This window comes from Hyperolius riggenbachi, chromosome 7 (assembly GCF_040937935.1).
Source record: "Hyperolius riggenbachi isolate aHypRig1 chromosome 7, aHypRig1.pri, whole genome shotgun sequence".
Lineage (NCBI taxonomy): Eukaryota > Metazoa > Chordata > Amphibia > Anura > Hyperoliidae > Hyperolius > Hyperolius riggenbachi.
Window position 1 is genome coordinate 123328359 of NC_090652.1, and position 27525 is coordinate 123355883.

At 43.8% G+C, this 27525-nt stretch overlaps 1 protein-coding gene across 1 annotated transcript in view; it reads right to left on the bottom strand.

Annotated features, from left to right (window-relative positions):
• Positions 1-27525, bottom strand: part of FAM20C (FAM20C golgi associated secretory pathway kinase) — a 297806-nt gene that overhangs the window by 43500 nt on the left and 226781 nt on the right. The window contains 1 exon segment of the mRNA XM_068244609.1: positions 9060-9240. Coding sequence (XP_068100710.1) covers positions 9060-9240 — 181 coding nt within the window.

Genomic DNA, 27525 nt, shown 5'->3' on the forward strand with positions numbered 1-27525 from the left:
AGACCAACATGCTGGCCCTGATAAGCTTTTAGATGCTCATAAACAGAACCGCATTAAGCACTATATAATCCATTAAGGTGGGAACATATCAATTTCCTCATTACTAGACCCAGGCCCCCTAATAGAATGCATTTCCATCAATTACTTCAATATGCCCCACTCAGTACTTCTTCTGGAGTATCTGCGCCTCTGAGCGGAGGGGAGGCTGTAAAATATCATCTACAAAGCATATTTAAAATGGATGTAATATGATGCATTTTATTTGCAGCTGAAATGTGTTTGTTTTTTATTGCCAAATATTTCTGCTAAGCATTTGGAATGGGTCTAGAGTAAAATACTGCAGACGATAAACAACAGACTTGCCCGCGGTGGGAGGGCCCGAAATATACGGCGCTCTAATCGTTATTTGTGCTGGTGGTCGAACACTGAGTACCGATCTGTAGCAAGATGGGCTGCGGGGAACAAATTCATTAAAACAGAACCACACACACACATTATGCTAAAACACACGCGCCCTTAAAGTAAACAATAGTGAAGCTGAGACATAACAGACTATTTATAAAACACGCACAATATTAGTAGTGGATCCTCTATTAAAAAAATGTTTATTTCATTAACCACTTAACCACTTGAGGACCGCAGTTTTAAACCCCCCTAAAGACCAGGCCTTTTTATTGTTAATTGGGCACTGCAGCTTTAAGGCCAAGCTGTAGGGCCGCACAACACAGCACACAAGTGATTGCCCCCCCCCCCCTTTTTCTCCCCACCAACAGAGCTCTCTGTTGGTGGGGTCTGATCGCTCCAAAATATTTATTTTATTTATTTTTAATAATTTTTTTTTTTAATTTATATTCTCCTGCTCCCTCCCTCCGCCAGCCAATCAAGGTGATCAGCTGTCATAGGCTTCAGCCTATGACAGCCGATCACTCCCCAGTCTCAGGAGGGGACAGCCGTGTCACATGGCTGTCCCCAGTACAGCACTGCTGCCGATCGCAGCGCAGTACATGTAAATAGATGGCGAACACGCCGTCTAACAGTCTCCCACTTGGAGACTGAAGAGGGACGGAGCTCTGCCCCTGAGTAGGAGATGCGCGCGCAGCCTGCGCGAGAACTCCTGCAAAATTCAGCCACAGGACTTGACGCCAATTGCCGTTAGGTGGTCCTGGGGCTGCCACCGCGACCACGCCCATTAGCGTGGAGCGGTCTTTAAGTAGTTAAAGGGATTCAGAGATGAACCTGAACCTTGAAAATGAAAAAGATGTTATACATACCTGGGGATTCCTCCAGCCCCATATGCTCTGATCGATCCCACACCGCCGTCCTCCGCTGCCTGCATCTACGAGAACCGAGGTCCCGACACTGACGTCATCGGAGCCAGGTTACACAGGAGAAGTGCTCCCTCTACCTATCTCTCCAGCGGCTGCTGCAGAGATACGCAAACAGCGTACTTCCCTTACGCTTAGACTGGCTCCGACTGGTGGAACAGCGGGGACCCGGTTCTCGTAGATGCGGGCAGCGGATGACGGCGGCGGGGGATCGATCAGAGCGTATGGGGCTGGAGGAAGCCCCAGGTATGTATAACATCTTTTTTATTTTCATCTATGGTTTCCTTTAAGCCTGAAGGGTTGTTTATGTTTTGCATCTGAGCAACTTTCACCTCCCATTCATTTGCCAATAACTTTATTACTACTGCTCACATTGAATTGGTCTATATCTAGTTTTTTCTACCACCAATTAGGCTTTCTTTGGATGATACATTTTGCTAAGAATTATTTTATTCTAAATCCATTTTAACAGTAATATTAAAAAGAAATGGAAAAAAATCATTTTTTCTTAGTTGGCCATTATAGTTTGAAATTAATAAATCCTACCGTTATTAAAACCCATGTATTTTAGTTGACCATTTGTCCCGCTTATTACACCATTTAAATTATGTCCCTATCACAATGTATGGCGCCGATATTTTATTTGGAAATAAAGGTGCATTTTATCAATTTACATCTATCACTATTTACAAGTCCATAATTTAAAAAAATATATTAATATACTCCTTTGACATGCATATTTAAAAAGTTCAGACTCTTAGATAACTATTCATGTTTTTTCTTTAATAGCAATTTTTTTGTATTAAAAATTGTATGTGGGTAATTTTTGGTGTGGGAGGTAAACAGCTAATTTTAAATGTAAAAAAATGTATTAATTTAATAAAAAATGGATGTGTGTGTAGTTTTACTATTTGGCCACAAGATGGCCACAGTAAAAAAGTCCTGGAAGCGTGATCGTATGTTTCCAGGAAGAAGAATGAAGACAGAACTTTTTGTAACTCAGACACCGCAGCCTCTGATTAGAGGATGTCGTTTTTTCTGCGGGGGGCTTCGATCAATGAATGGGATCTATAATCCCATTCATTGATCGCTGTGCTAACGGCCGGCGGCGGGAGCGAGACTGATCGTCCAGTTGGGCTTAAGTGGTTAAAGGTTGCAGAGGGTATACACCATTGATACCAATTACAGTCTCTATTTATAATAGGAAGGTGAGATACACCCCTGCTCCCCCTTATTAAAGGAGCACTACAGCGGAAAACGGTAAAATTTTAAATATGTGCAAACTTATACAAATAAGCTGACACATCATTGCATTCCAGCGGTTCTGGAGGTGTGTTTAGCTTCTAAGGGTACAATGGTTAATTTGCATATATTCAGCAGTGGTGCTCTGGGAGACATCTCGAGCTCACTCCAACCTGAATTATCGCAAATTCTTTCTGTTTTAGGAAAGCAAATTTTTGTTTTTCTTATACAAATAAGAAGTACATTTTTGTCCAGAGTAAAAAGAGCCATAAATTACTTTTCTCCTATGTTCCTGTCACTTACAGTAGGTAGTAGAAATTTGACAGAAGTGACAGGTTTTGGACTAGTCCATCTCTTCATAGGGGATTCTCAGGAACATATTTATTTTCAAAAGCACTTAGTGCATGGCAGTTGCTCTTTCCAACTGCCAAAAAATTGAGTAGTGAGCAGGGAAGCTGGCCAGCATCATTGTAAACATCCTTTTTAGGGAATATCTTTATAAAGAATACAAGCCTTGCTGAGAATCCCCTATGAAGAGATGGACTAGTCCAAAACCTGTCACTTCTGTCAGATTTCTACTGCCTACTGTAAGTGACAGCAACATAGGAGAAAAGTAATTTATGGCTCATTTTACTCTGGAAAAAAAATGTACTTCTTATTTGTATATGTTTGCACATATTTTAAATTTTACAGTTTTTCGCTGTAGTTCCACTTTAAAAAGCAGTTGTGTTGGACATATTGGTTTCATTCTCTGCTGGCTGCTGACTTTTAGTGACAGCAGGGTCAGACTTGGTGCAGATAGGTAGGTAAAGCATTTGCTAGGCCTGTGTTCTTGTTCCTCACTTGCTGTGAAAACACCCCAAACAGCCCTTTTAAAGGGCTAGCACATCGGTCTCCTGTGTTTTTTTTCCGTGTGTGACAATCCCCAGTCCACTGACATCCAGAGCTGTGTGCACACTACTGCTGTTGCTACATTCAGTTGCAGGCAAGAAAAAGCACTCCAGTGCATTAGTTTAGACTCTATTTGATAGTACTATTGCATATCTCTGAATGTGACACTCCACAGCCCACTGACACCCAGAGCTGTGTGCACCCTGCTGCTATTGTTGTTGCCTCATTAAGTTGCAGACACAGAACCACTCCAGTGCATTATTATTTCACTGTATTCTGATAGTACTATTGCATTTCTCTGAAGGTGTGATGGGAGTGTTGTTTACCCAGATATTTCCACTAAGAAAAGAATACGAAGAGAAATCTCTCAACTCTCGAGAGGAGACAAAAAAAAGCAATAAAAAACGTTTTTAATGTAGGAGGGTGTCAGAATGTCTGCAAAGCTTTAATTCCTGTCAATGATCTGTTCAGAAGATCTCACTGAGATTGGTAAAAACATTTTAAATAAAAGCAGATGAGCAAAGGGCTTGGACAGTGACCAGTGTTTAGAAGGCAAGAAAAAGAAATGAAACTTATACCTATGCCTAAAGTAATCCTTATCTGCCTGCCCTCGCTTTCTGCATTTCACATTTCCAGGAATACAAGCACATGGGAACAGAGCTCAAAATAGATTAAAAAGAAGCCTAAAAGACACACATAGACCTCAAATTCATAAAAAAATATTCTGTACAGGCAGTATTACATCTAGTAGGTCTACAGTATTCCTAGTTTAGTCTATATACTATATATATGATCCTGTAGCTCCCTGCTGCTGAAAGAGTGAGAACCATTTCTCCCAGTGATGGGTCGTTTGCGAACGAGCCAGCTCTTGGCTGCGAACGACAAGAGCCGGTGCTCAGTATAAAAGAGCCGATGCCTGTGAGTCACTCACCAGTGCGCTCTGCTCTGTAATAAAGGGCGCTGAGGCATGCCGGGAGATGTAGTCCTCCTCCTGTAGCTTGTAGGGGTGTATGGGGCGGAGCAGAGCAGCAGCAGCAAGAGGGATTGCCCCACTCAGAGAAGCAGCCTGGAGTTGTCATGGAGACGGGGCAGGGCTTTTCCTCCATATCTGAGTGGCTTCTAATGTTATTAAATGAAGAGCGTTTGAGAGCCATACGAGCCGGCTCTTTAATGGGAGCCGAGCCAAAAGAGCCGATTCTCTTAAAAGAGCTGGAATTCATATCACTAATTTCTCCAGCACAGAGCAGATCACCTGACTCAACCCAGCTCCTCCCTCTCATGAGAGATTTTAACTCTTTGTGACTAGCACTGCTCTGTGCACAGATGGAAATACTGGAGTGCTCCTCACTCCCAGGTCCTTCCTTACTACATTATGTGGGTAATGATGGGATCGGGACTAGTATGGACCACTGTCTGTCTAATAAAATCACACTATCATTCTCAACACAAAATGGAATTATGGGAGCCAGCCACCTAGGTACTTTCAATGGAATTTACTGCAAAAGGTACCGCTATGCATTACACAAAATGTCCTTCATTGCTAGTTAATACAAATTTAGTTCCAGTTGGGTCTTCGGGGGTATCATTAGGTTTCCATTGAAGAACCTCTTATTCACATTGTTTCCCTGGGCACAGCAAAGGATAACTCTACTTTCTTTAAAATAAAGTAATAATGCATGCAGTATATAAATGCCATACAATTTTTTTTAAACTTTGTAATGCTATTACAAACTAGCTTTTCTTTTAAGTATGCAGCGGGTATAACCTTGTAATTTCAGCAAAATATTACATCTAAACTTGCTGGAAACCATGGTAAGAGTATAAGGATTGCCAGGGGTGTTTCTAGGGTCCCTGGAGATCAGTGGCACCTGTGGGCACCAGGAGGGGAGGTACATGGCAAAAAATGGGCGTGGCCATGCGGTGAGTGGGCGTGGCCATGGGTGGGGCCAAATGTACATGAACTTAGCAGCAGTGTAAGCTACGGATAACGGGCCTGCCCATCGAAATATTGGACGGAGCCCCCTGTCCTTTATTTCGATCATTTACAATCAGTATAGGCATAGATCAAAGATGTATACGCACATACAATTTTGATTGGTCAATCACTGACCCCCAATTTCCCACCCCCGTGCAGTAAGTGGGCCAACAGACAATGAATTTTATGAACAGAGCTAAAATTGGCTAATCAAAATTGTATGTGTGTACCAGGCTTTACAGCTAATACTGTACATACTGAAAGTAGCAGGGATCAGCATACAATACAGCTGGTTTACAATCAATAAAGGCACAGAGTAACACCTTACACTGTACACACTGGAGGTAAATCAGCACACAGTGCAAGCACTAGAGAACAGCGTATACTGTACATACTGTAGGCAGCAGAATTCAGCACACTGCAGCTAGCGTGCCAAAAATATGACGATCACGTTGTGTGGCGTGCTTATCGCGCCGCACCAAAAAATGGGTGGGCCATGGACCAGAATATAGGTGTGGTAACGGGTGGAGACAAATTTACATGAACCTAGCAATGGTGGGACATCAGATTAGGACAGTGGTGGCGAACCTTTTGGAGGCCGAGTGCCCAAACTGCAACCCAAAAGTCACTTACCGGTATCTATCGCAAAGTGGCAACAGCAATTTAAACTAAATACTGTACAAACGTTTTAACTCATACATGAACATTATGGAAAATCCAAGTTGAAAATAAACTGTGAAGATAAACAATTTCATCCATCCTACTCCTGAAAAATGTATTCAATTTTTTAGAACCTCCCAGTTTTATTTTCTGTTTTAAAACACTAAAAAAGTAGGTTTAATGCTATTGTCTCATATGATAAGGATTCAGCTTTTCCCATAGTCTCGCAGTTAGCAATCATGTGACCCCCAACAAGACATATTCAGCAATCATGAGGCCCCCAACAAATCAGGAGGCCCCCAACAAGACAAATTCAGCAATCATGAGGCCTCCAACAAATCATGAGGCCCCCAACAAGACAAATTCAGCAATCATGAGGCCCCCAACAAGACAAATTCAGCAATCATGAGGCCCCCAACAAATCATGAGGCCCCCAACAAGACAAATTCAGCAATCATGAGGCCCCCAACAAATCATAAGGCTCCCAACAAGACACATTCAGCAGTCATGAGGCACATAAATAGACAGCATTTCACATAAATAGGCAGAATGCCCCCTTAATATGGTAGCCCCCCCAAGTTAGGTAGTGAGTGACAGGGACCCCCAGGTTAGCTAGTGAGTGACAGGCGCCTCCAGTTAGGTAGTGAGTGACAGGGACCCCGATAGTGAGTGACAGGGAGCACCTTTAGGTAGTGAGTGAGTGCCAGGGAGCCCCTTTAGGCAGTGAGTGAGTGCCAGGAAGCCCCTTTAGGCAGTGAGTGAGTGCCAGGAAGCCCCTTTAGGCAGTGAGTGAGTGCCAGGAAGCCCCTTTAGGCAGTGAGTGAGTGCCAGGAAGCCCCTTTAGGCAGTGAGTGAGTGCCAGGGAGCCCCTTTAGGCAGTGAGTGAGTGACAGGAAGCCCCTTTAGGCAGTGAGTGAGTGACAGGAAGCCCCTTTAGGCAGTGAGTGAGTGACAGGGAGCCCCTTTAGGCAGTGAGTGAGTGACAGGGAGCCCCTTTAGGCAGTGAGTGAGTGACAGGGAGCCCCTTTAGGCAGTGAGTGAGTGACAGGGAGCCCCTTTAGGCAGTGAGTGAGTGACAGGGAGCCCCTTTAGGCAGTGAGTGAGTGACAGGGAGCCCCTTTAGGGAGTGAGTGAGTGACAGGGAGGCCCTTTAGGGAGTGAGTGAGTGACAGGGAGGCCCTTTAGGGAGTGAGTGAGTGCCAGGGAGCCCCTTTAGTGAGTGAGTGCGTGCCAGGGAGCCCCTTTAGTGAGTGAGTGCGTGCCAGGGAGCCCCTTTAGTGAGTGAGTGCGTGCCAGGGAGCCCCTTTAGTGAGTGCGTGCCAGGGAGCCCCTTTAGTGAGTGCGTGCCAGGGAGCCCCTTTAGGGAGTGGGTGCGTGCCAGGGAGCCCCTTTAGGGAGTGGGTGCATGCCAGGGGAGCCCCTTTAGGGAGTGAGTGAGTGCCAGGGGAGCCCCTTTAGGGAGTGAGTGAGTGCCAGGGGAGCCCCTTTAGGGAGTGAGTGAGTGCCAGGGAGCCCCTTTAGGGAGTGAGTGAGTGACAGGAAGCCCCTTTAGGGAGTGAGTGAGTGAGTGACAGGGAGCCCCTTTAGGGAGTGGGTGCGTGCCAGGGAGCCCCTTTAGGGAGTGGGTGCGTGCCAGGGAGCCCCTTTAGGGAGTGGGTGCGTGCCAGGGGAGCCCCTTTAGGGAGTGAGTGAGTGCCAGGGGAGCCCCTTTAGGGAGTGAGTGAGTGCCAGGGGAGCCCCTTTAGGGAGTGAGTGAGTGCCAGGGGAGCCCCTTTAGGGAGTGAGTGAGTGCCAGGGGAGCCCCTTTAGGGAGTGAGTGAGTGCCAGGGAGCCCCTTTAGGGAGTGAGTGAGTGACAGGGAGCCCCTTTAGGGAGTGAGTGAGTGCCAGGGAGCCCCTTTAGGGAGTGAGTGAGTGCCAGGGAGCCCCTTTAGGGAGTGAGTGCGTGCCAGGGAGCCCCTTTAGGGAGTGAGTGAGTGACAGGGAGCCCCTTTAGGGAGTGAGTGAGTGACAGGGAGCCCCTTTAGGGAGTGAGTGAGTGACAAGGAGCCCCTTTAGGGAGTGAGTGAGTGACAGGGAGCCCCTTTAGGGAGTGAGTGAGTGACAGCCGCCGCTCCCCCCCCCTACCTCTCAGCAGACCTCAGGATCAGCGGCGACCCGACCAGATGTACGAGCGGGCGCTGGACGCACCCGCTCGATATGCGGAAGTGATGTCACTTCCGCATATCAGTGCGGGCGCTGGGTCCTAGCGCCCGCACGATTGGTCGCCGGCTCGCCGCCTGATCCTGAGGTCTGAGACGCGGCGGCGGCGGCTGGAGGGAGCCACTGACAGAGGGGGCAGCGGCGGCCGGGAGATCCGTGGCACCCCAGGAAAGATTGGGGGCACGTGCCCCCCTAAAACAGGGCTAGCGACGCCCCTGAGGATTGCTACTCAGTACAAAGTGAAGGCCTAGCAGCTTATTACCAGTGACTAGCTACACATCTTGGCAATGAAGGAAGAGTGGAGTCACAATGAACAACATGAGTGTAGGTGATGACTCACATTGAAGATAATGGGTCTGGCTTCATGCCATAGGCTGGACTCTGCAAGCCCATAAACAGAACCACCTGCCCTTTGTTCATTGTTCAGGCTTTCACAGTGCCATAGTAAGCTCACAGGAAGAGTTTCCAGTGTTGTGCTTTAGCAGCTGTGCGCCATACCTATTGTACTGCAGTAGAGGGGGAATCCAGATGTTTTTAGAAAAAAAAAGACCATTCTCAAAACTAAGCCTTTTAAGGCTGAGGAAGGGCCAGTCCTACTACCATCTGGGCATCTGCTCCTTTTCACTACAGTTATGATCCAGTTTTCCTTGCATTGGTTTTTGATAAATTTGTCACACCATTTGAATTAATCTGATACTGTACAAAATATATTGTAATTATTTAATGGAGATACAATTTCCAAGTAATATTTTGAGATACACTTACTCAGCTTTTTTACGTTTATGGTATGATCGTCTCCATGGATTCCGCCATGTTTTTCTCTTCGCTAGAGACAAGTCCGGGAGGAACGCTGCAAGGGACCCTTCTATCTGGTCTGGTTTTCCGCACAGAGCATGTTCTGTTGAGCAGTAATAAGAGCATTCTCCATAGAAACAAATGTTGTTTGCTGTAAGAGAACAAACCTCTCATTACTTTTATAATAACAGCAATAACAAGGCATAGACATAAACACACAATGGTCCATATACAATTAACTTTTTCTCCTGAGTTTTCTCCTAAGTGATAATTTTTCTTCTTCTCTTTAAAATACCTTTTCAGTTCTTTACAAGTAAAAATGCATCAACATTTTGACTATTTTTTTTTTCTATCTGGAGCTTAAAGGGATATTGTAGGGGGTTCGGGGGAAAATGAGTTGAACTTACCCGTGGCTTCTAATGGTCCCCCGCAGACATCCTGTGCCCGTGCAGCCACTCACCGATGCTCCGGCCCCGCCTCCGGTTCACTTCTGGAATTTCAGACTTTAAAGTCTGAAAACCACTGCGCCTGCGTTGCCGTGTCCTCGCTCCCGCTGATGTCACCAGGAGCATACTGCGCAGGCACAGACCATACTGGGCCTGTGCAGTATGCTCCTGGTGACATCAGTGGGAGCGAGGACACGGCAACGCAGGCGCAGTGGTTTTCAGACTTTAAAGTCTGAAATTCCAGAAGTGAACTGGAGGCGGGGCCGGAGCATCGGTGAGTGGCTGCGCGGGCACAGGATGTCTGCGGGGGACCATTAGAAGCCACGGGTAAGTTCAGCTCATTTTCCCCCGACCCCCTACAGTGTCCCTTTAAATACATGGCCCTCATGCAATTCACTTTTTCTCTTAATGTTTCTCCATAATCCTTTTCTCCTTTCCTCACACCTTAGAAATAAAATGCGTTTTAAGACAACAGAAAGCAAGCAATTACGGTAGACAAAATAATTTTGAGCTGCAGAGTATTGAAAAAAACAATTTTAAACAGAGGATGAAAAAATATCTCCTTGGAGAAAATGTAGGAAAGAAATGAATTGATTAAGGGCCATTATATTGACAAAGTATCTACCTAGGTGAAAACATAGGATAAAAAAATAATAGCATATGGGCCCATGGACCTTACTCAATTCACTTTTTCTCCTGGGTGATATTTTCACACCTAAGCAATACAATATCTTTGAAGTCACCAGCAAACAAGAAAATACTCTGAATAATTTTGACAGTACTTTTCCACCTACTTTTTATAATTTTTCAGTTGCAGAGGGCTAGAAATGTATTTTAAACAGAAGATTAAAAATGATCTCCTAGGAGAAAACTTAGGAGAAAAAGTAAATTGAATAAGGGCAAATATCTTAAATAATATGTTGAAGTATAAACAATAGAAATGCTGTACATATTTATTAAAAAAACAAAAAAACAGACTAAATAGATTAAAATGGATGATTTCCATAAAATTATGAGTGTTTCAAATAATGGAACGTCCATTACCTCCATGTTTAATGCTTGGATGTCAATCCAAAATATCATTGTCAACTGCTTATATGCTATTAATCCATCAGAAACACTTGACCAGCCAAGTAGGATTTGGGTTGATTTGTTACTGCAAGACAGAAGAGCTAACCACCGAGCCATCATACCCCCACACCTAGCTTCTACTTCCTCACACAGTGCAAGGCTTCATATTTATTTTTATCTGACTGTAGCATAAAGGGTGCTATAAACCTTGGGACAAATCAGCTTCTAAGTGCAGTAAGGGAAGCTTTAGCAAATAATTCCTTAAACTGATGTCATCAGTTGATTTTGTAAAGTCTTTCTCTAGTCAGTCTTTCTTTCTCTAGTTAGTCCCTTCTTCTAATAAAGCCTCTATGCAGTATGGCTACTCACGATGAAGACTGAGACTCCTGGTTTCCATGAATATAATTATTTCAATAGAAAGTCCCCATGCTGAATCCCATGGCCTTCCCACTGGCCAGAAAATAGTTTGAAATAAGTGTCCTGTGTTTATTATCAGTAATATGGTACCCAAGCATTGAGTTGTGTGCCTGATGTGGCTACTGCATAGGAATGAATGGTTGTAGCCAGTCGTAGCAGATCAGCTACAGCTAGCGGGTGTTTGGGCGCCAGAGTTAGGAGGTTCTTTTCAGGCATTTCAATGGAGGGGGGGAGGGGGGGATAAGGCATTAGGTGGAGTGTTTGTATTAGGCTCTTGGAGGAGGGTGGGGTTAGCCATTAGGTAGCAAGGTTTTTTTTAGGTACTAGGAGGGGAGCGTTCAAGTAAGAATGGGTGCCGTGTAGTGCATAATAAAATATCATTATGTTAAATTACCAATTTTTCTTTTTATTAGCAGCACCTCCCGACAGCCAACTCATGTCTCGATGCCACAATACGTACTTGTCCTACAGAGTGCCCATCATCCAGAATACCGAAGACAAGGGGGTTAGTGATCATGTGAACAATGCTTTCAAGCTACCTACAGTATTTAGTATTTTGAATGAAAGTATACAGATGTCGGAGGAATGGTTAGTGGGGTTGTATTTTTTCCCTAGCGTAGGGTTAGGCTCATTAGTAGTGAACTCATTAGTAGTGTTACTTTATCACTTTTGCAATATAGGCTATAAATATATATTCCAGAAGATTTGATATTTTCCAATACATGAAGAATGCCCTTGCTTTAGCTGAAAAGGCTAATTGCTACAGTGACGGATGAGCACAGTGATCTTACAAGATACCTGAGAGTAAATCTGCTTGCCATGCTTTTGCAAGGAACATATAAGCCACATTGAGTTCATAAAAGTGTACCCGAGGCAATATGTGACATGATGAGATAAACATGTGTATGTATAGTACAAAGCATACTAAGAACCAGGCTGTTTTACTTGTTTTATTTTGCTACCTAAAAGAGTTTATATTTAGACATGGAAGTGACAGCTTCTGTCTCGTGGGTACTTTGTTGGGAATGTAGTAAACATCATTGATTAGCAAATTACAGCCATAAACGTTTTTTTTTGTCAGAATACAAATTCTGAAGACAGGGGAGAGGTAGGACAAGGTCAGTAGTTCATGTATTTTCACTCTGGGACTGCTACTGATTAGAGACAGTAAAACATTCAACCTACTTTGTGAATGTTTAAATATAAAACAAAACCCGGGGATACTTAAAAAAATCATTTTTAGTAGTAGGAGGATAAATATAATTGCTTATCTCATCAGTTTATTTTCACCTCGGGTTCATTTTAAGCTTTCAGTCTTCTGTGTATCTGATTATGTTATGGGCCTCTCTTTGAAAAATGAATATCCAATACTCAATGTAGAATCTCCAGCATTTTTGGTTTTGGCCCGTAGCTTCAAAATACAGCTGATAAATCTTAGAATTTAGAATCTCGCTCATCAGTCACAGACATCGCTACATATTTAATTGGCTCCTGATAAATGCCACAAGTTAATTTAGATGTTAAAAAAAATACACTAATAATTTTATCCTTCAGCGCTGGAGATTACTGATAGAATCCTGGCTGCTCTTCTGTGCTGTCGCTAAACACATTACCGTAGCCCAGAAAACAGACAAATGGGGACCCATGAAAAATAATACACCTTTAACGCAATCAAAATGCTGATGCATTGGAATAATACAGTAAAGCAGGTCCCAGATTGAATTTCACAGAGCAGCTTAAGCCTCGCTATGCAGTACATTACGGAATATTGAATCAAAATATTGACAGCTTTTGCGGGGAAAGAACTTTTATCACCCAAATATAAGTATTACCAGCCAGCAGAGGAAACAAAATTGCAAATTACTGAGAAGTTTTTGGCAGGTTATGTTCTGAATATGTGAATAACAGCTCCCCATGTGATTGCTGTACAAAGAGGCCTATTATTTGGGCTGGAATTTCAGCTAAAACATACAGATTGATGGCTCATAATAGACTATAGCAATGATTTAAATTTTAAATCTTGGTGTTCAGAGGCCTATGATTGCCGGGGCATTGTAAGCACAAGAATGACTTCTTCCTCAGCTCTTTGCTGGCTCCCAGTATTGCATAGGATCATACTATGCCGGAAGTGTGCTTCTTAATGCTGTACTTTGAGGCTCCTTTTACACTTGCCTTGCAAACCTGCATTGTGTTACTGCAGGGTAACGCAACAGCAATGCAAGGCAATGGTGCACAGCACACTTACTGCGTCTCGTTGTGTCAGAATTGCCCAATTCTCCGCCAAGCCGCCGCAAAGTCAACTGCGCATTACCATCGGACCTCTGCAGCGATGCAACAGTGGGGGAAGTAATATAAGTCAATGGACGATGTAGGAAATTTTAACATGTTGGCACCAGAGATAAGCTCCGGATCAAATTCTGCTAAAATTTGAATTAGTTTCATTCTGATTTTATCCTCCTAATTAGTGCAGCTGAGCGGGTGTGCGGGGGGGGGGGGGGGGGGGGGGGGTTAAACGTACCCAGTAGCCTTCTTCTTTGACCTGTCCCACGGCACGTACCATGCTGCGTTCCAAGCTGCGCCACGTGACTACTACGCCTTCTTCTTCAACCCAGAAAGAGGAAGTCTTTGTTTTGAACACAGCGTGGGACGGGTTCCGCTCAGCTGCACTAATTGGGAGGATGAAATCCAAATGAAACTCATTCGAATTTCATCCGGAGCTTAGCCCTGGTTGGCACAACTAATCTAAGAGAATGGAATTTGATGTCAATATGTTTGCACCTCTGATGGCAAACTGGGTTCTTTGTGAGAGCTATCACACTCTGATTGTCTTCAAGAATCTTTACTAGTTCATACTGACATTCACTGTCCAGTTCTTTAAAGGATACCACAACTGACATGTGGCATAATGAGATAGACATGGGTATGTACAGTGCCTAGCACACAAATAACTATGCTGTGTTCCTTTTTTTCTTTCTCTGCCTGAAAGAGGTAAATATCAGGTATGTAAGTGGCTGACTCAGTCCTGATTTAGACAGGAAGTGACTACAGTGTGACCCTCACTGATAAGAATTTCCCCCTTTTTTATCTCTTTCTTGCTCTCAGAAGCCATTTTCTTCTAGGAAAGTGTTTTATAGTTGGAATTTCTTATCAGTGAAGGTCCCACTGTAGTCACTTCCTGTCTGAGTCAGGACTGAGTCAGCCACTTACATACCTGATATTTACCTCTTTCAGGCAGAGAAAGAAAAAAAGGAACACAGCATAGTTATTTGTGTGATAGGCACTGTACATACCCATGTCTATCTCATTATGCCACATGTCAGTTGTGGTATCCTTTAAGCAATTTTGTAAGATGGACCAAAAGAAAGCCTAGATTGTTCTGAAAAAAACAATATATGCATCACTTTGATGGCATAAGTAATAAGATGTTATTGCTGTATCAATAGCGACAGCCGATATGAAAAACTGTCAGGAATCTCAAGGGATAAAAACCCCAGAACCTGAAGTGGTTAAGAAAGAGCCTGTCATGATAGCCTCTGTCAGTTTTAGCTGAGGTATTCTTTAAGCAGCACTGACAGAAGCATAAGAAACTGACAGATGGTACAAACTCTCCAGGCTAAAACCCAACAGGTGGAAACTCAATGCCGTGATAGTAAGTAAGCTTAAGCATTATTCTTTTATGTCAGCCCTATCCCAAGCAATATCCCCAGTGGAAACATATGCAGTCTCATATGCAATAACAGTCAAGTGAAACCACATGGTGGACTAGGTGCTTGGACTAATAAATAAGTAATGCAGTTAGCGTTGCCATCCTTGCGCTCAGTTGATCCATTCCTCAGTCAACAGAAGGACAAGAGCTATGTATACTACCAACACCGAGAGTCGATGCCATTATTGTTTTCATTCATACATACATACAAGCCTTGTGAGTCATTGAAGATGCTAACCTTGTTTAGAAAACACACATTGGATACATTTAAAAAGGGAAATGTACAGTATATACTGATGTATATACTGAGGACATACTGTACAGTGCTTGAACAATGTATTCAAGATAAAAATGATAAGGATGTTTATGATGAAAATAAATATAAATCCCTCATAGAAGGGACTATCAGTACAGCTATGACTGTTCTTTGAAACTAGACGGTTTTGTGACAAACTCCGAGGGGAAATAGGAAGGATACCTATGCTTCAATTACTGCCAGCATTTATAGATTTCTGTCCTGGAGACCTTAATAGAAGAACATGTCTTTATGAAAACATATGGTCGTCATTGTTTCAGAGGTCTCCTGGACTTTTGTATCCATTTATAGAATCAGTGTGATTTTGTATGTGTTCATAGGCAAATAAATATAATGCATACACTGTCTATATTCCTGTTTAAAGAGGGACGGACGGTAGTGACATATAATAGAATGGAGTAAACTATTCAGGATACCCAGTTTTATGGTCATTTTCCTGGATTCAGCATCGGAAACACTTCCTATATCTATATTGCTGTATATCGGTAAGTAGCCCCCAGGGCCAGATTTGTACTATTTACCGCCCAAGGCCACTGTCACCAGCCGCCCCCCTTCAAATAGGTAGCGAGAAGACCCCTCCCCCCTTCCCTCCAGTATAGGTAGCCAGATGACCCCTCCCCCCATTCCCTATAGTATAGATAGCCTGATGAGCCCCTCCCCCCCAGTATAGGTAGCCAGATGACCCCTCCCCTCTTCCCTCCAGTATAGGTAGCTAGATGACTGCCTTAATCCCTCCTTTTCCCACCCCCCTACAGTATAGGTAGCCAGCTCGCCTACACACTGCAGCAGCCATCAGTGTCAAGGTGGCCATACATGGTACAATTTTCGATTAGATAATTTAGTTTGATTATTCCGTTAGATTGAATATAAAGATTTTCCCAGCATGTCCGATCTGATTTTTCTCGAAAAAACTGGATAATCGTTCACATTTCTTGATCGAATAAAAATATATTTTCAACTTTCATTCGATTCAATCATTTAGATCGAATAAACGGGATAATTGAACGTTTTTATTGTACCATGTATGGCCACCATCACTAATTTCTCCACTCGTCTCCAGTGCAGAAGCGTCCTCTTCCCCTCTGTCTCCAATGCTGTCCAAGTCCATAGCCGCCGGCCACAATGCAAACGTGCACAGAGAGTAAGATGGCTGCTGCACAGGCGGCTAGCAGCAGAGTACTGTGTTCAGGCGCTCGTCTGATCTCCCTGCATTGCAGCATTTGCAAGCTTGCACCAGTTTAGCCTGCTGCTTTGGTGCCCTTGCTCCTGTGGTGCCCTAGGCCATGACCTAGGAGGCCTTGTCCTAAATCCAGCCCTGGTAGCCCCACCCTCCCAGTGATGCTTAGCCTGTTTAGCTAAGTGGAATTCTCCTCCCTGTGCATTCTGGGGGACCAAACAATATTTTCGCTGGTTTGAGAATTCTCAGAAACAAACATTCCCCAGAGCTGCACCTGACAGGACTAAAGGTGTCGCCACCTGTAATATATTTCTGAATGTAATTCAGGCTTAAGAAAGATTTATAATTGGCAAACACTGACAGAGCAATTTGCCTCATTAAGATATGTTCACTACAGTTCCTGTTTAAGAATGCTGTATACTTAGGAACAAAAACATTTTGGTATTTTATTGCTTGCTCCCTCTTCTTTCACATTAGGGATGTCAATGCACAAAAGAAGAATTTATGTGATTTTTTTTTTGATTTTTTTTTTTTGTTATTAATTGTTTTTGTTATTTAAGGTTTTTAATAATATATATTGTACATGGGAAATAGTAAATATTACAATATTACATTACCATGGCAGTTTTCCCCTTAAAACTTTTTTTCCTTTTCTTTTAAAGTGATTCATAAGAGCATCCAAGTAATAATTTCAGTCAATGCACCACACTAATACTATTATCTGATATTTGATCAGATTTTATTCCAGATAGACTTAAGCTGACAGTTTATTTGTTTGCCTGACGCAGAAGAAAACTGATGATTTATGTTGACTTAATCAAAGTTTTCTGCTATACCTGATTACGTCATGTTCAATCCAATTCCTCAAAATCCATTGACAGTTATTACTAAGATTAGGGGAAAAGAAGCTGATATCTGCAGAATTTGATTCCAAGTGCAGAACTGCAGATCAATCAAAACTACTGTATATAGACTAGCAGTGAAATCAGTAAATAAACACACAGGAAGTGCCATGATATGCAGCACATCAGAGCCACCAATCATAAGTCATCTTCTATCAATGACACTGAAAGGTACATTTCATTGATTGGTTACAAAAGTGCCTCTCGATCTGCCCCCGGATTGACCATCAGATAGATCCCTGTTTGATGGACTCTGACCAGAAAGGGATCTACTGCCTGCCCTCTAACAATAAACACAAATTTAGCATAGAAGTAATTTCGCATTGAAATTCGCAATTACAATACATAATTTCGAAAAAAAATCTTAATTTCATCTGTAATTGTGATCATTTGTAGTTTCATGTAATATTAGCATAATTGTGTGCCGACTTTGGCGGTTAACAGCAAAGCTCCTATACATGCTATTGCCACCAAATTATTATTATTATTATGTATTGTATTTATAAAGCGCCAACATATTACGCAGCGCTGGACAATAAATATATACAATGATACAAGGATGACATACATAGGGTTATACACATAGAACAAAGTTATACATACAAATTGTACAAAATACATGATCATGCAATATGGGCTGGTTAGGTAGGCCCAGTAATACAAGTACAGGCTGTCATAGGACAGGAGCACATGATCCTGTAGATTACACTAGGGAGTGGAGGACCCTGCCAGAGGCTTACAATCTAAAGGGAGGGGTGGAAACACTAGGGGGGGCTGTTAAATATTCCTTAGAGAGTTACTGTGTGGTAGGAGGTGGGTAGGCCATCATAAAGAGGTGGGTTTTGAGGGCTTGCTTGAATGTGTTGAAAGAGGGAGCAAGTCTGATGGGTGGTGGAAGGGCATTCCAGAGGGTGGGGGCAGCTCTTGAGAAATCCTGGAGGCGGGCATGGGAGTGTGAAATGCGCGGGGTGGTGAGGCGAAGGTCGTTGGAGGAACGGAGGGGGCGACCTGGTGTATACTTGTGAACAAGCTGCGAGATGTAGGTAGGGCATGTTTTGTGCACAGATTTATACGCCAGGCATAGAATCTTGAAACTTATCCTGAGACGGATAGGGAGCCAGTGCAGGGATTCACAAAGGGGAGATGTGGATGCAGAGCGGTGCGAAGAATGGATGAGTCTTGCAGCCGCGTTCATCACTGATTGAAGGGGGGCAGTGCGTTTCAGGGGGAGGCCAGAAAGGAGTGAGTTACAGTAATCAAGGCGGGAGATGATGAGGGCATGGATGAGCAGTTTGGTCGTGTCCGGGGTTAAGAATGGGCGGATCTTGGAGATATTACGGAGGTGGAAATTGCAGGCTCTTGTGATGTTTTGGATGTGTGGGATGAAGGAGAGGTCAGAGTCCAAGGTGACACCCAGGCAGCGGGCCTGGGAGGTAGGGAGAATGGTTGTGTTGTCGATTGTGAGGTGGAAACCTGGGATGGGTGCAGCAGCATGGGGTGGAAGGATCAGGAGCTCAGTTTTGTCTAGGTTAAGCTTTAGGAACCTAGCTGACATCCAGGAGGAAATTGCTGAGAGACACGAGGAGACCTTGTTTATGGTGGTGGCTGAGAGATCGGGGGTATGGAGGTAAATCTGAGTGTCATCTGCATAAAGGTGGTAATTGAAGCCCAGGGAGGAGATAAGCTTGCCAATTGAGGAAGTGTATATGGAGAAAAGAAGGGGGCCTAGAACAGAGCCCTGGGGGACCCCAAATTGCTATATATGTTAAGGGGCATAGTGGGTACAGGTCAGAAGGAAGTCAAAAGGAAAAATGTTTTTTAAACTGTCATTTTACTGAGTTTAAAAACCCTTTTTCCTTTGCATTTTAAAAATCTATATTCTCAAAAATTACAAGGTCTTTTCTGAAAAAAAGTGACTTATATTTGGTGTCAATAAAATGTATGGGAGCTTTGCTATTCATCGCTAAAGACAGCACAAAATTATGTGAAAATTACATGAAATTACCAATGATTAGACAAAATAAATTGAATTCACAAATCGTAATTATGTATGGGTGTAATTGCGAAAATGTACACAAAATGTTGCGTTATCATAAATAGCTGATTATGATCATCACTACTGCCCACACACTGCAGACAGATTTCCAATACTTGTATTCAGCCATCAGATGAAGGATGGTTCACATCCGTAACATGTAGTGTTCGTGTTTGCTGAATACAAGCAAGTAATTTTGCAGCCAGTTGTGTGCCGTCTCTTCTTTCTGGTTTGGTTATCTGTGAAGCCGTCAGAGCAATCCGGCTGAGACTGGGCACCGGCAGAGACATAGGTACCTTGAGACCTGTAGAGCTGTTCACCATGCACCTTTCGTGCTTTGGAGATTTCCAATACTTTTCGGCAAAAAATCTATTGGAAATCATTCTAGTGCCTGCCGGGCCGCCCCCCATGTAATTTGCCCCCGTGGATCCATGGTGAGTGATGCATGCTCATCTGCCATGCTGGTGTGACTCAAGGCCTCCTCCTATGTCTGGCTTCTTTTTTGAAGGAGCGCCTGTACCATGTGACACCACCACATGAAGTGAAATCAGTACATGCAGTGGTGTCCCATGGTACGATTAAGGATGGTATTACGTCCGAAACATGTCAGCATGTGGTGTCCTTGATTGAGATGTATTTGATGAAATAAAGCTATTATTCAACCGACATAGTGCGGATCTCACCTTCACTACACGGACTTCTGGGTGTGAGCTACCCGTTTTCCTGCACTGTCGGCTGACAGAGGTATTGAGCGGAGTTCCACTATTACCTGGTGTCCCATGGTACATGCGCTCACGGTGGCAATTCAAAAACATGACGGACACAGAAGGATTAAACAATTACGCACAGATGGACTGCACAGATAGCCATGAGGTTATGCTGTATATTTACATCTGTTTTTTAATTTTTCTTGATATTTCAATTTATGCATTGACATTGTCATATTTGCCCCGATGAAGCCACTCTTTTAAAGGGGTGAAACATGTTGGGTTGTGGTGGGGTGATGTGTGTGTGTATAGTATGTAGTTGTTATATCAGTCTGGGGAAAAAGGGTAGACCATAAAACTGATTAGAGCCAAATAAAGGCTATGCATGGTTTTCATGGATTCTCAATTCCCCTCCCCAGAATAGTATTAAGATATCTGCAGAGACAGTCATTTTAATCAAATCTATTAAAAGTTAGGTTTTAATATGTTTTTTAGATAGGTAAAATTCTGTTTTGCTGGACACAGGAGGATGCCAGGAGTCACAACTGTTTGACAGGTGGGCCTTCAACACTCGACACATGCCAGGGGGGTACACATACACTTAGGGGGAGATCGGTCACCGGTAAAATTGAACTCCGTTACTGACGCGCATCTGATTGAGCCCTTGAGACCAAGATTTTCCAGCATTCACCAATTATTCTTTTGACTTATTTCGGCTGGTAATCGATTGAAAAGGATGGCTATGTTGCGACATTGATATCTGCCAGATTCGATGATTATGAATGAATCGGCCAGATATCAATGCCACAAAATCTAGTTTTCCCTTGCAGAGATAAGCCCATGTATCCTAAATAGAAAAAAAGCAAGGTTTGCTTAAAGAGACCCTGTACTGAAAAAAACGTCCACTGGGGTACTCACCTCGGGAGGGGGAAGCCTCAGGGTCCCAATGAGGCTTCCCCTGTAGCTGCAGGCAATCCAGCGCTGGCTCCCCCAAAGTCTCCGCCAATCCTGGCTTGACAAGCCTGACAAGCTAGATTTATTTACCTTCCCTGGCTCCAGCGGGGGTGCTGTTGCGGCTCTCAGCACAGAGATAGGCGGAAATAGCCGATCTCCGTTGGGTCCGCTCTACTACGCAGGCGCAGGAGACTTGTGCCTGCGCAGTAGAGCGGACCAACAGCGATCAGCTATTTCCGCCTATCTCCGAGCGGAGAGCCGATACTGCGCCTGCGCTGGAGCCGGGAAGGTAGATATTTACATCCCTGCTGTTCAGAGGGGCACAGCAAGATTGGCGTGGGACACAGGAGGACGCAGGAAGTTTAGATAGGATACAGAGGGTTCCCCCACCCAAGGTGAGTACCCCCCAAGGGAGCTTTTTCTCGTTACAGGTTTTCTTTAAAGAAAGAAAAATGTCAGGAATACGTAATGTATGGATTTCTGCAAACTGTATTGCAGATTTCTAGCTGTCGTATGTTTTGAGCATATTGTAGACACCTGTTTTATTTTGGGACGCAGACATTTTTCATAAGAAGAACCAGACAGGAATTTTCACAGAGAGGATGTAACTATCATTCCATCAATCCACATAGAGCAGTATTTGGAAATAGAACTACATGCGCCCCCTCATCACTCACAGCTCTTAAGCTGTCATGGGTGTGTCGCATGCAGGCTGAATAGAAACGCTACATAATAATTAATGATTGATTAACAACAAGAGCATTTTACATGTATTACAGCTCATAATTGTGCCTAAGCCAAGGAAGCATTCTACAAATTATAAGGAACATATACAACTTGATTTTAATTTTAGCTCTCTGAGACAGATTTAATGAGGGAGATATAAGTAGAACTAGAGCATGGAGAAGTTGCCATTTGGTAATCAATCACATTTCAGCTGCTGATGAAACCAGTATTCTGATTGGGCTTGGGTTCTCTGAGCAACTGCTCCGTTTTTGCTCCAGTGCCCCTTGGACCTATTACGATAAATCAGCCCCAGTGAACATGTACTTATAGTTTGCAATGCAGAGCTTGCCAATTATGACAAGATGTCATCCACATGTTTATTTCTCTTAAAAGATAAACAATGTGAGAAATTAAATCTAGCTCTACTTATCTGCTCCTAGAAGTCATTTGTGTCCCTCACCGCAGTTCCGGGCTTCTCAGGGGTTCCACTGGCAGCCTCTAAGAATTGCAGACGCATGCGCAGAAGACGCAGACCCATCAGGGTCAGCAATCCTTAGAGGCTGCCAACGGGCCACCAGAGAAGAACGGAGCTGCGGGGTGGGACACAAATTATTTCTAGGGGCTGGAAAAAGCCCCAGGCAAGTAATGCTAGATTTAAGGTTCTGCCTTGTTTATCACTTAGAGCAGGGCTTCACAACCAAGTCCTCAAGTACCACCAACAGTGCACAGTGCAGGTATTATCATTATTATTTAGTATTTATATAGCGCCGACATCTTACGCAGCGCTGTACAGAGTATATTGTCTTGTCACTAACTGTACCTCGGAGGGGCTCATAATCTAATCCCTATCATAGTTTTATGTCTATGTATGTATCATGAAGTGTATGTATTGTAGTCTAGGGCCAATTTAGGGAGAAGCCAATTAACTTATCTGTATGTTTTGGGGATGTGGGAGGAAACCAAAGTGCCCAGAGGAAACCCACACAGACACAGGGAGAACATACAAACTGCTTGCAGATGTTGACCTGGATGAGTGAGATTCGAACTGGGGACACATCACTGCAAGGCAAGATCGCTAACCACTGCGCCACCACACTCCTGTATCGATTTTATTAGTAAAACAATTCATATGAGATGATCTATATAATTTATATCGAGCTTTAACTATTATGAGCTCCTTCAATTAGCACCTCATCATTGCTCTGTACTTTGGTATCCTGTGTTTCATCTGTTTCACATTTGAAGTATATTATACCTGTAAGTGGTGCGTATCTGCAACCAAGACTTCAAATATGGAGAAACCAACATGCCCTTCACAACGATAATACAACAAGGCTCTCATAAAAGATGAAAGCGGAAGTCCAATGACAGCAAGAGATCAAGGCTAAGAGTCCATGACACTTTACAAGGGCTGGAGATTTAGGGTAGGCATCTTGTGCTTTGTAAGAGCCTTTTAGTACTAAAGAAACAGATACAAAATATCTCAAAAATTATTTGCAGATTACAATAAATGGTGTAGCCAATCATTTTTAAAATCTGTCGAATATCTCTGCTCTTTAAAAGGGAAACGATGGTTCTGGTTTTGTAGGATTCGTTTGAAGCATGTGTCTTAAGTTTGGACATCTTAGAAAGCTAAAAGATAAATAAGCAGTTCCAAATAAGCTACTAAAAGTTTGCTGTTACCAGCTGGCTCATGGGAGGAGAACAAACAGAACACATAACCTATGCTATGAGCAATCTGTCACCAATAAAGCAATGCTTGCAAATGTAGCACTTCGCTGATTAGACATAATTACACAGAGTTTATTAGCAACTTTTCCTGCGATCTGCAATTTTTTCAGCGACCAGCAATTTTTCCTGCGACCAGCAATTTTTTGAGCTATGAGCGATCGTGTGGGGGCTTGTGGGATATGATTCAGGGCATTGCAGAATGCAACCCAGGACCTTGTGAGATACAATGCAGGGCATTGTGGGAAGCAGTATGCACTTCCTGCCATTCACAGTCTCTCAATGATTCTTATATGGAAGTAAATGTAGACTGAGGCCGGTCTCAGACTGGCAACCAGTGGTATAGCGCACCACAACAGATAACCTTTGGATAACACCTCGGCAATAAATGGTAATCTCCTTTCTGGCTGCAAGCCAAGCAGAAAGTAAGGCTCTCTAGCGCTCACTTCCTGTGGCCAAAATGAGAATTGCGGGGAAGTGTATTGAAAAAATACTTTGACATGCATGCACTGCAAAGCTATTGCAAAAAAAAATATGAAAATATCTACGCGCTATTGCTTTCTCGTCAAATCAAGCAATTCTGCGCCAGGTTTGAAATGTCCCATAGACTTTCATTGGTGTAGCGTTACCCTGCGACAATGCACCGTGCCAGTGTGAAAGGGGCCTGAGGAGAAAGTTATAGATATAGTATACCATATACAGTATAATTGATTAGAAATACCTATTCAAGTATAAACGAAGATCCCATTTTATTTCACAAAACAGGTAAAAATGGTTGATTTGACTATAAACAGAAGAGGCCTTTATTACACCCCCTTTATGGTTCTATTTCCAGAATAATGCTGCTAATAAAGGCTTCCCCACCATTGGTCCCCCATCACAGTAGTCTCCTCAGCCACTGGTCTGTTGGTCGCTACCTCTGACTCTGGTTCCACCACCACAGGTCTCCCCACTCCATGCAGAGTACATGTATGGAGACTACTGGGTTGATCAGAATACCTACCTTACCACGTTCCATCTGCCAGGATGCCAGTCATCATCCTCTGACTGCTATCATTTCCTTCAACATTCAGTCTTGTTGTGGTTATGTAGCATCATGACAATAATGAACCCCAGAAAATACAAAGGGTGGCAGACTAGTTGACTAGAGAAGTCTAGAGAGTGAAAAGGTAGCTCTACTGATCAGCCTGGCACATTCTGTATGTGTGCTTCAAGAGTGTGTGTGTATATGTGTGTGGTGTGGTGGTGTGTGTGTGTGTGTGTGTGTGTGTGTGTGTGTGTGTGTGTGTGTGTGTGTGTGTGTGTGTGTGTGCGTGTGTGAGGGGGGGACGACGTTACACCATATTTAGGCGGGTTTTACACGTGGTCAGGGTGTTGCGGTGCGATGCTCCGCCCCCTCGCATCTCACCACAACTCTAAAAACTACAGTCATATGACCGTGCGGCAGAATACACTGACAGGGTCATATGCATAGCATCTGCTGCATGCCCCCCACACACCTGCCGCTGCCCCTTGCCCAGTGACATACTCCCTAGGGTTCCTGTCTTCCCCATCATATTTTTATTGCACCTCCGCCACCAACGTTTATAAAATGTCTTGAACGTCCATAGACTTTCATTCCATCGCAGCAGAAGTCTTAAGGTAACCCCCTGTTGATTTTGCGGCAGGTCTGCGGCGATTCGGAAACTTCCGGCGCAACGTCGTGCAGTTAGCCTACTGGGCCCCATACACTTTTTATGCTGTTGCTTAACACAACATTAAAAAGTGTCCTAGTGTAAAAGGGGCCTTCAGGTGACCTAGAGAAAAAATAAATTGATACTTACCCGGGGCTTCCTCCAGCCTCATAAGCTCGTCTGAGTCCTACACCATCCTCCCCCGGTCTGCCGTTCAGCCGCGATCAGTCCCGGTAACAGCTCAGTCACGTCCAGTCTGGGTCTTCTGCGCATACGCCAGAGGTCTGCTCATGCTCAGAACACCCAGACTGGACATGACTGAGCAGTGCCGGTGCTGATTGCGGCTAAATGGCAGACCGGGGGAGGACAGCGTGGGAGTCAGAAGAGCTTATGAGGCTGGAGGAAGCCCCAGATAAGTATCAAATCTTTTGTTTCTTTTATATCTGGTACTCTTTAATGTCCTTTTGGAGGCCAAAAATCTTATTTTATAGTTCATACAATACCCTATATGGATAATACTATAGATAGAAATGCAGTATTGTATACACTACCTGGTCCATTCATGTGTGCCCTGTAGCTTGTTTTGCTTGAGAGGGGTATGTGGATGGATACAGGTCCAGCTGAAAAACCTCCCGGCTTTGCACGACAGAACATTAGAAGATGTGCTTTAGTTATGTGAATCTATAGATTGCATATCACGTATGAAAGGTCAGAAAGCTCATACGTGACACATCTTGGCTCTACTAAACAAAAAAGGAAAATCCTACAAGCAATATGAAAGCGTACTTAATAAACACCAGGACCATCTGCTTCTAAAACAGAGCACATTCTCGAGCTGCCTCTTTGCTTAGTGTGATAACAATTTTTATTTCATTTTCTCAGCAGCGTCCCTTGTGATAAGAATAAATGATTTATAAGGAAATCTTCTAAAGAGTAGGCAGGGGAAAAATGTCCACATTCATCTGATTCAAATCCCGTCATCACATGAGAAAAAAACAAAACATTTGTTAGAATAAAACAATGCACGTCTTCAGCCAGTCAAGTCCAGGCAGGCACATTGCCTAAAGAGGCGCAGTTTTAATTGCCCGCAGTCATACTAGTGCATTACTATGTATAAAATGTGCAGAAATATGGGCAAGTGTCCACAGTGCCCAAAATATGCCTTTACAGTCAGGCTGGACCCAACCACTCTCAGCTTGTTCATTCTGTGGAGACAGGTGGACATCAAGCACAGCTGCTGTCAATGCTTGCTTACTGATGGAAGGGGGTGTAGTCTTTTCTTTGGAATCTGGAAAGGGCTGGATTTGCCATAAGGCACTGTAGGCATGTGCCTGCAGGCGACTAATGATGGAAAGGTGTCTCTCTCCCCTCCCCAAGGTCCTCCCTCCTTCTCTTGTCCCAAACAGAGTGGAAATGGGCGGCGACTCAACCTGCTCTCTGCATTTCACTGATGAGATCTTCCTTCAGCCTGGAGGCATCCCCAACCACCGTATACTTGTTAGAACCTCTAGCTACTTAATACTGAGGATACCTCTGGGTACTTAATACGAAGAGACACTTGCGGCAACCTACACCAGGCAAGGGAAGAAGGGGAGTGGTGACAGCTGAGTTAGCCGACACACTTGCAGTGCAGTTTGGTGGGGGTTTGTGGGTTTGTGGAGGACAAAGTCTAGGATACCAAAGCATCTGTGTTTATAGGCTCCTATGATGTAAATCCAGGCCTGAATCTGGGACATACTGCACCATTAGATTAGGACACACTGAATTTCATTCAACACTGCAAATGAGATGAAGGTATCAAAATAATTCTGAATATTTTCTTGCTTGCTTGCAGGGGCGTACTGTGATCCCAGCAGGCCCCCAGCAAAACTCCACCAGGTGATCCCCTCCTGCTTATCTACCTACTTACCTTTCCCCCACAGATCGCAGTGCAATGTGAGCCCTCAGATGGGGACTGAGCAAAGAGGCATTACCGTCATCCAGTGGAGCAACAGGTGCCCACTCCTCTCTTCCTTGTTGCCGCTGTACAGCCTTTGCTGCTGTATCACTTTGTGGCTCTTGTTGCATGTCACATGACATGCTGAGACAGGAGCCACAGGGAGATAATGTATAGCAGCCTAAGCGAAGACAGGAGTGAGGACCTGTCACTCTGCTGGATGAAGGTGATATATGCTTGCTCTGCTCTCCGTGTCACAAAACTGGGACCGTACCTCAGCCCCCGGGCCCACTCCCCCGCTACAGTATGGGGGCTATTGTTACGTCGTTGCTTGCTGGTAATTCAAAAGGCATTTTATTTACAATGTGTGAAAATATCCCCTAGGTGATAGCTCAGTAGAAAAACGTTAATTGCATATGGGCCCTTATCTCATTGCTGAGAGGTGAGGTAATTCTTGTCACAAGTTTAGTGAATGAACCCCTCTGGGGTTAACTATATCAGATACGTTTGCCTTTTATAAGGTGTAGGTACACTTTCTTAGAATAAAATTAATTTCATGTAAGTTGAAAGCAATAGTCTTGTCATTGTCCCAGATGGCTCAGCACACAAGGCCAGTGGGAGGCTCTTAGGACCAAAGACAGA